Source organism: Argentina silus, assembly GCF_951799395.1.
Source record: "Argentina silus genome assembly, chromosome: 16".
NCBI lineage: Eukaryota > Metazoa > Chordata > Actinopteri > Argentiniformes > Argentinidae > Argentina > Argentina silus.
This window is the reverse complement of record NC_139670.1, coordinates 771,946-784,115: the sequence shown is the minus strand read 5'-3', so window position 1 is coordinate 784,115 and position 12,170 is coordinate 771,946. Positions and strand designations below refer to the sequence as shown.

The window sequence follows — 12,170 nt, the reverse complement described above, 5'->3', positions numbered from 1 at the left end:
CAGACATCCCAGACCTTCAACAACAGACATAAGGTGATGTTCAGACATCCCAGACCTTCAACAACAGACATGAGGTGATGTTCAGACATCCCAGACCTTCAACAACAGACATAAGGTGCTGTGTTCAGACATCCCAGACCTTCAACAACAGACATAAGGTGATGTTCAGACATCCCAGACCTTCAACAACAGACATAAGGTGATGTTCAGACATCCCAGACCTTCTCCATGTTGTCACCTGTCTCTTTAAGCAGCCAGGGCAGGCCGGGGTGCAGGCCGGGTGCAGCCGTCCTCCTCCTCTCCTCTCCTCCCTACAGGACAGAGAAGACCCACAGACCCTGTCACGGATCAATGAACCTGCCAAGACACCGTTTGTAATTAAACCTTCTTTCACTCACTCTCTGATTGTTCTACAGGTGCTTGTCTTTGAAAATGTAGAAAGTCACTTTTGATCGACAGGAGGTACACCACGAAGCGAGCTAGGGAAGTTAGCGAGCTAACTTTAGCTCCAACTCGGGATTTGGTCAAAGTTCATCTCAAAGCGAGCTAACTCTGTTTACTAGCTACGAAAAGACTGATATTATGACACATTTGGCAGCTTGATGCCCGTCAAAGCGGACAACCATCCGATGAACCGGGATTTTATTTAAACTGTGGTGAGCGATTCAGGAACTTGTTAGAAAACAAAGCGAACTCAACAATCCGCTCCGCTCTGTAGAACTGGAAACTTTGTAGAAAGGAGGTTTACTTGTTGCAGTAAATGAGACAGTAAATCCAGCCCCTGTACCCAGCCCCTGTACCCTGTACCCAGCCCCAGCCACAGGCCCTGTCCTATCTGATTTTGCGTGAACTAGATTGAGTGACGCCCCAAACCTACATCTGAACCAGAGGGGCAGTAGTTGGATGGGGAGAGGATGGAGTAGTTGGATGGGGAGAGGATGGAGTAGTTGGATGGGAGAGGATGGAGTAGTTGGATGGGAGAGGATGGAGTAGTTGGATGGGGAGAGGATGATGGAGTAGTTGGATGGGGAGAGGATGGAGTAGTTGGATGGGGAGAGGATGGAGTAGTTGGATGGGGAGAGGATGGAGTTCGTCCCACAATCTTAAAAGATGCACAGGGAGCGATTGAATACGAGCTCTCTCTCCTCTCTCTCTCTCTCTCTCCTCTCTCTCTCTCTCTCTCTCTTTTCATCAGTTTGCACAAGATAAACAAGTAAAACGCACCACATTATCAGTCATAAAATAGCAATTTAAAATAAAAATAAATAATGTGCTTTCATTTGATTATTAATTTGGTTATTGATTACTTTATCTCCTTGTCATGTGTGGTGTGTTATTCTTAACTATGATCTGATCATATCCACACAACTTCAAGGTGTTCCCTATCAAATGGCATCCTGCTTTTGCATCTGATCATCATATTTCTAATGTTATAAGCAGTTTAGTTTGGGTCTGTTGTTTTGGCGGAAATTAGTCAAATTGGGCATTCAGCAGAAGAGGTTAATGCCATCTTACTGCATGTTCCTGAGGACCTCTCAGCTGTCCACTCCAGAATCAGTGGGAGTAAAGTACAGTATCATTACAGTTAATAAGTAACTAATCATGTTCTCTACATTTCTTTATTGACATTGAGAGGGAGGGGAGAACGATTAGATAAGAGAGGGAGGAAGTTTAAGCCTGAAGGAAGTGAATGTGTCTTGTACTAAGTAGATCTCATATAGGCTTGGGCCAAACACTGGTAAAGGTGAGAGGATATGATCTTCTAGGTAACCTGGGCCTAGCTGGGGCTGAGTTAGAGGATATGATCTTCTAGGTAACCTGGGCCTAGCTGGGCTGAGTTAGAGGATATGATCTTCTAGGTAACCTGGGCCTAGCTGGGCTGAGTTAGAGGATATGATCTTCTAGGTAACCTGGGCCTAGCTGGGCTGAGTTAGAGGATATGATCTTCTAGGTAACCTGGGCCTAGCTGGGCTGAGTTAGAGGATATGATCTTCTAGGTAACCTGGGCCTAGCTGGGCTGAGTTAGAGGATATGATCTTCTAGGTAACCTGGGCCTAGCTGGGCTGAGTTAGAGGATATGATCTTCTAGGTAACCTGGGCCTAGCTGGGCTGAGTTAGAGGATATGATCGTCTAGGTAACCTGGGCCTAGCTGGGCTGAGTTAGAGGATATGATCTTCTAGGTAACCTGGGCCTAGCTGGGCTGAGTTAGAGGATATGATCTTCTAGGTAACCTGGGCCTAGCTGGGCTGAGTTAGAGGATATGATCTTCTAGGTAACCTGGGCCTAGCTGGGCTGAGTTAGAGGATATGATCGTCTAGGTAACCTGGGCCTAGCTGGGCTGAGTTAGTGTGTCCTGACTACTCTAATGATAGACAGAACATGCCTGTTTGTATACAAAGAGAACAGGAGAACAGAGGGATCGATGTGTGTCAGTGTGAAAGACAGAAGGAGAGAATGTGTTGAATACGGGGTGGAATGATAAATAGTAATTCTCTCTCTCTACTCTATTTTGTAATCAGGGAAGATGAGAGTGAAGTCCAGAGATCGTGGTAAGTCGTCACGTTACTCTCTCACATGTCATTGGCTGCTTGTTTTGCATGAATTTATGGTATTTAAAACAAAATCAAAAATCTTACAATAGCAAAAAACGTTTATCATATTGGTTTTCACATTTCTGTTAAGCGTTATTGTAGCATTTATGATGTCATTAGTACTTAGGAGACTAAAGGCGTGTTGTTGAGCTTGTGTCTGAAACAGCTGACGTGCTTTAGTGTGAGCTCTGCTACTGAGGATCACCTTTGACCTCCTCCAGCATTATAGATCGACTCTCTACGCAAAGAATATTATTATTCATGATGTCATGCATACTTGTCTAAGGTGTGTTTGCTTTAGTTTGTGTCTTTGTGTTTTGGGCGGCCGCCTTAACTGTTTTTTTCGGCCTGTCTAAGGAAATTGCCTAAAATTGTGCAAAGCCGGCATGCCCCCAGACCCCCCTAGCAGCCGCCACTCCGCCACTCCGCCCCTCCGCCCCTCCGCCCCCCACCTAAGCTCTTTTTTGAGTCAGGGAAAACCCTGCTGCAGATATGTGAGCTATATGAATGTTTCTGTGTGCGTAGATGCATGGTATACTGGCCTAACCCTAACCCCCCCCTAACCCTAACCCTAACCCTGCATGTAAAAGAAGAAGGGTTGATCCCAGAGGAGAGCTAGAGATAGATATATACCCCCCCCCCGAAACAACGCACGTGCACACCCCCAGGGAGAACCGAGCTCAGGGCTCTGGGCGCAGGGTCAGCCCACATCATACACCCCTGGAGCAGTTAGGGGTTACGTGCCTTGGTGTAGGCACCTTAGCTATGATGCCAGCCGGCTTCCAGGAGCTATGATGCCAGTCACCAGCGACCCCCCCCATACATTCACACAGTACATTCACACAGTACATTCACACAGTACATTCACACAGTACATTCACACAGTGTTCATGTGAGAGATGTTAAAAATGTTTCCCTTCACCAACAGGTCAGTCTGAACTCACCTCTGAAGACTATGTGTTGGCTAATAATCGTGATTATGTCATCCTCCCATGTCGCCTCTCCCTTGAGACCAGCGCTGTTGCCATGACGATCAGGTGGTTTAGTGAGACAGAGTGTATTTACCAGTATAAGAACGGCCAGGTGACAGAGGGGAGGGGCAGATATGAGGGCAGAGTGAGTATGCTCATCCAGGATCTGGAGAGAGGCAACGTGTCCCTGAGGCTGAGAGACTGCAGGTTGCCAGATGATGCAATGATCTACGTCTGTCAGGTGATCCGGGGAGAACAGAAGGAGGAGGCTGCCGTGACGATATGGCACAAAGGTAACATGATTATAAACACCTGAACATGAACAATGACCCACAGTGTTCTCTGTACAACACAGTTATACTGTCACATGTAGGGAGTCAGGTAGAGGTATTCTGAACCTTCACATGTAGGGAGTCAGGTAGAGGTATTCTGAACCTTCACATGTAGGGAGTCAGGTAGAGGTATTCTGATTCTCGTTTACATTTACGGCATTTAGCAGACGCCTTTATCCAAAGCGACTTACAACAAATCCATTTGTTTAAGTAAGTGAATCATCTATCCATCAGTCATCAGAAGACAAAGTAATCAATGCTCACACCAGGGGCCATAGGCAGTCGCAATGCCAGAAGGCATTTATTTATTTATTTGTATTATTATTAACAGGAGAGAACTTGTACAGGGGGGAAGTGGGGGTGAAGAGGTCTCAAGGGTTGGGGTTAGGGTTAGTACGGGGGGGGTAGTGGGGGTGAAGAGGTCTTTAGGAGGGACTGTTGAGATGTAGCCTGAGTCAGAACTCATGTTCTAAACATTCCATCACAGCCTTGTTAGAGTGCATGTTGGTCCAGGCTGATGTTGACCCAGCTGTGTGTTGAAGCACGTTCGTGCAGTAAGTAATGAGACACATATGATGATGCCCGATCATCAGATCATGCTTGATTACTTTCCCCTGAGAGAGTAATCACAGTGTTTATGTTGCAGAACTTCCTAATGCCTTCTGGTCACATGACCTCTTCAAATGTTCTGATTGGCTCTCATAACCTATATGTTCACAATTTCAGCAAACTGGAAACCAGAATATGATGAAATATGTAAAGGTGAGTGTTAATTCATATACAGTATATTGCCGTATAAACTACCAAAAGACACTGGAAACTGACACTCAATCAGTAAAGGTGGTTTAGAACAGCTGATCTGCTACTGGACTCTGACCTGCTGACAGGTGATCCTCCACAGGTTGAAACAGGATGTACATCTGGAACTGTTATTCACCTCATGCTTAATTTGCATAACCCCACCTCCTCTTATTAAATACCTGCCATTAGATTAGATTAGATTCAACTTTATTGTCATTGTGCAGAGTACAAGTACAGAGATAATGAAATGCAGTTAGCGTCTAACCAGAAGTGCAAAAAAAGCAGAAAAGTGCAATGTGAACAATATATACAGGTAGTGCAGTATATAAGCAGTATATAATAATATATAGTATAAGCAGTATATAAGCAGTATATAACAACCTGCTATGAAATGACTTCCTGCTCTGATACATGTAGGAGAGGAAGCACAGATCAATCTGAGGAATATAAAATAACGCTGGATATGAATATAAATAGTTTCTTAATCACATTCAATGTATGTTCAGTCAAATGCAGATAAGGGGAAAGTGCACTACACGTCCCATTAGATCATTTAAAAAAAGCATTCATTTTCAATGATTTTTCAGTATTTGGGTGAACTGTACGTTACGATAGTCAGTAACTCAACTGTGTGTTCATTGCATTCTAATGTCAATCGAAAATAAAACGTTTGGAATTTGAATTTAAATTTGCATACATTTACAACATCGCCACGGAACGATAGAATTGAAAAGGAATTGACCCCAACCCTGTGTGTCCACCCCATCAAATCAAACACATCCTCAAAGCTGTTCCTACTGTGGTCATGGATATGAGAGAGACCCCAACCCTGTGTGTCAACCCCATTAAATCAAACACATTCTCAAAGCTGTTCCTACTGTGGTCATGGATATGAGAGAGACACAAACCCTGCCTGTCCTTCTGTCTGAGTGAACCTGCATTGCAGAAAGCCTTTATCTGTGATTCATTGAATCAAGTATACTGTAGATCTACACTCACTGAGCACTTTATTACAACACTATACTAATACTGGGTAATACTCCCTTTATTACAACACTATACTAATACTGGGTAATACTCCCTTTATTACAACACTATACTAATACTGGGTAGGGCCTCCCTTTGCTCTCAAAACAGCCTCAATTCTTCGTGGCATTGATTCCACAAGATGTTGGAAACATTCCTTTGACATTCTGGTCCATGATGACATGATTGCATCACGCAATTCCTGCTGATTTTTCAGGTTCACTTTCAAGCTGTGAATCTCCTGTTCTACCACATCCCAAAGGTGTTCTATTGGATTCAGATCCGGTGACTGGGAAGGCCACTGAAGAACACTGAACTCATTGTCATGTTCATGAAACCAGTTTGAGACGACTTTTGCTTTGTGACATGGTGCATTATCATGCTGGAAGTAGCCAATAGAAGATGGGTCAATTGTGGCCATGAAGGGATGCACATGGTCAGCAACAATACTCAAATAGGCTGTGGCATTCAAGCGATGATTGATTGGTATTAACGGACCCAAAGTGTGCCAAGAAAACACCATAAGAAGGTGTACAGGTGTTCCTAATAAAGTGTTCGGTGAGTGTAGAACCAATGGTTGGCCAGGTTCCTTGAGGAGATTGAGGACTTGAGGTTTATGTGTTTAGTCTGTCATACAGATGTGTGTAGTCTGTCATACAGATGTGTGTAGTCTGTCATACAGATGTGTGTAGTCTGTCATGCAGAACTCATCTCTCTGTTTCTGATGTTGTTCCAGACCACGCCGCAGAATGTTTCCAGTCACAGGAGGACAATCTGAAGAGAGAGGAATCAGCTCTTCTGCTTCAGAAATGTGAGACAGGCTGGAGGAGAATTCTAGAATGGAGGTTTCAGGACAGACTATTTAGACAGCATGAATAAATGCATCATACTGTATATTCAATGAATGTGTTTATTGTTTATTAAACTCAGATAACTGTTGATTGTCAGACAGACTGAATGTACATAAGATAAAACATCAGTCAGTAATCAATGAATCAGGAGTTCTAACTCCAACTCTCCACTCCCTTCCAGAGGCAAAGGTGGACCACCAACTAGAGGAGATATACAGACAACCAGCAGGAGGGACATCTAGAGGAGATATACAGTCTTTTGAAATAAATTTTAACCCAAACAAATATATTTAGTGTATATATTATATCTACTGAAAATAAATATTTAAGCGCAAAATATAGATTGAATTTAAATCTTAAATCTGGATAAGCAATTAAAATGTTAAAAAAAATAGTTCAAACTGTTTAGCTTTGAACTGAGATTTAAACTTTGCCAGATTTAATAAAACTAGTAATCAGTAAATCTTGTAAAAGTGTAAATATCTGACTCTGTCTTTTCAATTCTTTTTGCTGATGCTATTGTTTGCTCATACCTTCCCCTGACCTTTGACCCTAATCCTAACTCTAACCCAGGGGTTCACAAACCTTTTTGTCTTGCGATCCCAAATTGACATATGACCTCTGACTCCAACAACGTGATTGGGGGCGATGCCAACACATAGTAATGATGTCCAAGTGTGTTCTAGACGTCTGTGCTCTAATTGGTTGGACATGATATTGTTCCCAAACCTTCTTTCTGCTCAATGTGTAAATTGTTGTTTTAAACTGTTGTGCTTGTGTTTTATGCTCTAAATGTGTCTGAAACGTTACCAGATAATGTGTGTGTGTACAGTGTGTGTGTACAGTGTGTGTGTGTGTGTATTCATACATACACTATGTAGCCCAGGGGAGGTTGGTGAAGGTAGAAATGGGAGGACGGGCTCACACGTGTTTGATACCATTCCTCATTCCATTCCATGCATTACAATGAGCCCATCCTCCGATTTCTACCTCCACCACCTACCCTGCTGCAGCCAAGTGTAATAATGTCATCATATCTGTCTCTCTGTCAGTACGCTTGACTGAAGAGCCCAGCAGGCCCGGATCCAGACCACAGTGGTCTGGACGTGACCCAAGGCCTGGATAATAACAGCATTGTCTGGCTGCAGGACAGAATTTCACAGCATATAAAACACCTACTAAGCTGGTATGACTTTGCGTCGCAGTCCCACCGCAGTTAGACCATGAAGTAAACAACTCATCGTAAGCGATATTTGCGAACTTCCAGTGTTACAGTATAGGTGAACAGAACTGTCAGTATGTTGGACTGTCTTTCTGTCTATATATAACTAGAGGGAGTGAAACCCGCTTCTATACCCACCAGGTCTGGAAATATGTCTTTACTGGTGAAGAGGCAGGACAGTGTTACCCAACAGGCCCCTAACCCTAACCCGAACCCTAACCCCCACCCTCCCCACACTACCACTCTAACCCTAACCCTGACCCTAACCCTAACCCTAACCCCCACCTTCCCCACACTACCACTCTAACCCTAACCCCCACCCTCCCCACACTACCACTCTAACCCTAACCCTAACCCCCACCCTCCCCACACTACCACTCTAACCCTAACCCTAACCCCCACACTACCACTCTAACCCTAACCCCCACCCTCCCCACACTACCACTCTAACCCTAACCTGACCCTAACCCTAACCCTAACCTAACCCTAACCCAGTATACGGAGGTTGTTCTCCCAACACAGAGAGAAATACACTTCAGTGGCTGTGTTTGACTTTCTGTAAACGTCCTGAAATACCTCAGCCTGAATACCAGCCTGGCCATAGAAATAGACTTGGCTGTGCCTTGGTGCAGGGCCATAGGACCATAGGGCCCCCTGCTAAATACTGACCTGTATCTGAGTCTCTCTGTATATGAGTCTCTCTGTATCTCTCTGTATCTGAGTCTCTCTGTGTCTGAGTCTCTCTGTATCTCTCTGTATATGAGTCTCTCTGTATCTCTCTGTATCTGAGTCTCTCTGTATCTGAGTCTCTCTGTGTCTGAGTCTCTCTGTATCTGAGTCTCTCTGTATATGAGTCTCTCTGTATCTGAGTCTCTCTGTATCTGAGTCTCTCTGTATCTGAGTCTCTCTGTGTCTGAGTCTCTCTGTATCTGAGTCTCTCTGTATATGAGTCTCTCTGTATCTCTCTGTATCTGAGTCTCTCTGTATCTGAGTCTCTCTGTGTCTGAGTCTCTCTGTGTGATGTCCTGACCAGCCTGGACCGGCTGCCCCGGCTCCCCTTTTCCTGGAGGACTGGAGGACCATGTCCCCCCCCCCCCCGCCCCCCCCCACCCCCCAGGGGAATGCAGCAGATCTATTTAAAAGATGTAAGAAAGGGATGGGGTCAGGGAGAGAGGGATGGATGGAGATGGGGGGGAGAGGGATGGATGAAGGAGGAGGGAGAGGGATGGATAGAGGAGGGGGGAGAGGAATGGATGAAGGAGGGGGGAGAGGGATGGATAGAGGAGGGGGGAGAGGAATGGATGAAGGAGGGGGGAGAGGGATGGATAGAGGAGGGGGGAGAGGGATGGATAGAGGAGGGGGGAGAGGAATGGATAGAGGAGGAGGGAGAGGGATGGATGTTTCTAACTGCCCTCCTCTCTCCTCCCTCCATAGAGGAGTTACCTGACCCCCCCCCCCCCCCCCCCCCCCCCCTTCTCTACCATCACTGGCACTCAGTAGTGTTCTCTGCTGCCCTCTAATGACCAGAGGAGAGAACTACAACACATTACAAACACAAATATGACAGTGTACCTAACAGACATTTGGATACTTCTGATTCAAGTGGAAATTATTCATATCTTCATGTGATTTAAATAACGAAAAGGCTCTATACAAATTACAAAATATGTTTTTTGCAATTAAAACAAAATGCAATTAAAACAAAATGTACAAAACTGTGTGCATTTCTCATGAATCATTCACTGGAGAGTTTCAACATGAAACATCAGTTTGCTGGTGCACATTGATTGGTTCATATGTACAAGCAGGTGTTTAAGCAGGTATTCCTCTTATTGAACATCAATAGGCTCACATCATCATACACTCTACTGTATTCATCCACTGTAATCAGAGTGTCTGACCCCGTTACTCACATGTGACCATTAAACATCCCTTAGTGTCTCCCCTCAACCAACAGAGTTACTCTGGGGTCAAATATCACAACCTCCATCTTGCTCTCACGTTGTGGGCTAAAGTGATGCTCTCTAACTGGTCTGCTCTGTACCCCCTCTAAGAAGGAGTCGTCTCATCCGCCCCATCACTCCTTCAGTCTCCCCCTGTTCTCCCTCTCCTCCTTCTCCTCCTTCTCTTTGTGTGTGAGAGCTGTGTGTCAGAGTGGTCAAGTAGACCTCCTCCAACATTGAGTGAGTTTCTTTGAGCTCTTTATAGTTTTCTCTAAGTCTCTCCATCTCTCTATTCTTCTCCTCCTTCAGTCTCTCCATCTCTCTGTCCTTCTCCTCCATCTGTCTGCTGAACTCTCTCTGCATCTTGGTCTTTGAGATCATGATGTTCCTCTGTAACTCAGGCAGGACGACCTCCATCAGGTTTCTCTCTGCTTCAACTCTGGCCTCTCCTTCATAGTTCTGCCTGATCTCCTCCATCTCCTGTCTGTGTCTCTCCTCCATCTCCACACTCTCCTTTTCTTTCTTCTCTCTGAATCTCTTCAGCTTTCTCTCCATCTCCTCTCTTCTATCAGACTCCATCTTTAGCTCCCTCTCCAGTGCTCTTTTCTTCTCCTCATCCCTCTCTTCTTTCACCTGTCTCTCTAGTTCAGTTGTTCGATCACTGAGTGTTCTGATCTCTCCCTCGTGCTCCTGGATTACTCCCTCTATCTTCTTCACAGAGTCCTGCAGCTCTTTCTCCAGCCTCTCCTTCACCTCTCTCTCCTCCCTCTGTTTCCTCTCCTCTATCTCCCTCTGTATTACTCCCTCCATCTCTCTGACCTGTGCCTCTGCCTCCTGGTAGGTCTGACAGCTGTAGAAGCTCTCTCTGTTTCCTGCCACCATCTCCTCTACCTGGTCCAGCAGCTCTGGGACCTTAGTGCCATGGGCCCTGTCCTTAATGTTGAGGACATGGTACCTGTTCCCACATTTCTCTACAAGCTGCTGGAGGTCCTGACTCCCTGCTTGGAGAAACTCCTCTCTGCTCTGCTCTTTCAGACTGTCAGCATGGGTGAATAGAATGATAGTGTGTCCCCAACAACCCTCCCCAAACATCTCCTCCATTCTCTCCAGTGCCCCTCTCTCCTCCCCCTTAGAGGGCTCCACTGATAGGACCAGGAGGAAGGCGTGGGGTCCCGGGGCAGACAGACTGACACAGAGCCCCACATCCTGTCTCATCTCCTCCAGAGAGAGTCCAGGGCTGAACCAGTCTGGAGTGTCCACCAGCACCAGCCGTCTCCCACACACGTCCCCCTCTCTCCTCTCACTCCTCTGGGTCACTGCAGAGGGGCTGGCCTGGGCCCCAAACTCCTCTCTGCCCAGGATGGTGTTTCCTGCTGCACTCCTCCCAGCCCCAGTCCTCCCCAGCAGCACCAGTCTCAGCTCAGACACACTGGGAGACACTGGGGAGTCTGGACCGCTGCTCTCTCCTCCCACTGCAACACAACACAACACAGGGCAAGGTTCAGAATACTGAGTGAGGAGGAACTATTTCAAATAGGGGAGGCTCCTTGTTCTCAGCGGTAGTATGGGTTCAGTATCTCCTCCCACTGCAACACAACACAGGACACTGGGCAAAATGCTCACTCAATGGGTAGGAACTAGTTACAGCATCTAAGAACAAGCAATGTATATATACTGTACATACTGTATAAACATAATTAAGAATGTGTTCTGAATATCATTATATAAATAATGTCAGGATCAGTATGTGTGATCCTTACAATCTGGAGGAATTAACTCCATGCTGTTTCTCCTCCTCAGTGGTGGTGTGGGGTCTGTATCTGAGGTCTCTCCTCCCACTGCAACACAACACAGGAGATCTGTCACAACACTGATATATAAATTATATTATTATATAAATGTATATATAATAAAACTTATTTTACTGTAACATGTCAAAATGCTGCCACAACAACTAATATCAAAACCTTAAGCCATATTCTGTTGTTTCCACCCAGAGTTGACAACATGTACTTTAGTATTATATAGATTAATTAGTAAACTAGTAAATATCCAGGTATGTAACAATTCATGTTTGACACAACATTGATATAATACTATAGTATAATATACTGTACATTAACAAGAACAGAACTAGTAAATATCCAGGTAAGTAATAACTCATGTTTAAGACATTGTTGATAACTCACTCTCTGGAGGATTATCCATGCTTCTCCTGATTGGTAGTCTGGGACCTGCTCCTGAAGCCTCTCCTCTCTCTACAACACAACATAGAACAACCACTTCATACTTAGAACATTTAGAACATATGGTACATTAAGAATAGTTCTGGGTTTTTACTTAAAAACTAAATCATGTTTGGACTTTTATTTAGGTACAAAATAAGGTCACTGAGGTTTCTCCATCACACTCACCTGTCACCTGGGCTGAGA

At 45.0% G+C, this 12,170-nt stretch overlaps 2 protein-coding genes across 2 annotated transcripts; one reads left to right on the top strand and one right to left on the bottom strand.

The window, feature by feature from the left end:
* Window positions 1-253: 253 nt before the first annotated feature.
* LOC310816971 (myelin-oligodendrocyte glycoprotein-like) lies at window positions 254-7,036 on the top strand. Its single transcript, XM_083687348.1, has 6 exons — window positions 254-374; window positions 2,521-2,550; window positions 3,521-3,856; window positions 4,622-4,657; window positions 6,459-6,533; window positions 6,755-7,036. Coding segments are annotated over exons 2-6 (474 nt in total). The 5' UTR covers window positions 254-374; window positions 2,521-2,525; the 3' UTR covers window positions 6,757-7,036.
* Window positions 7,037-9,278: 2,242 nt separating this feature from the next.
* Window positions 9,279-11,946, bottom strand: LOC310817123 (uncharacterized protein; the record flags this gene model as incomplete). Its single annotated transcript, XM_083687560.1, has 4 exons — window positions 9,279-9,311; window positions 9,964-11,210; window positions 11,499-11,576; window positions 11,928-11,946. The coding sequence occupies 4 exons, from the start codon at window positions 11,944-11,946 to the stop codon at window positions 9,279-9,281; spliced, it is 1,377 nt and encodes a 458-aa protein (XP_083543686.1).
* Window positions 11,947-12,170: the final 224 nt, after the last annotated feature.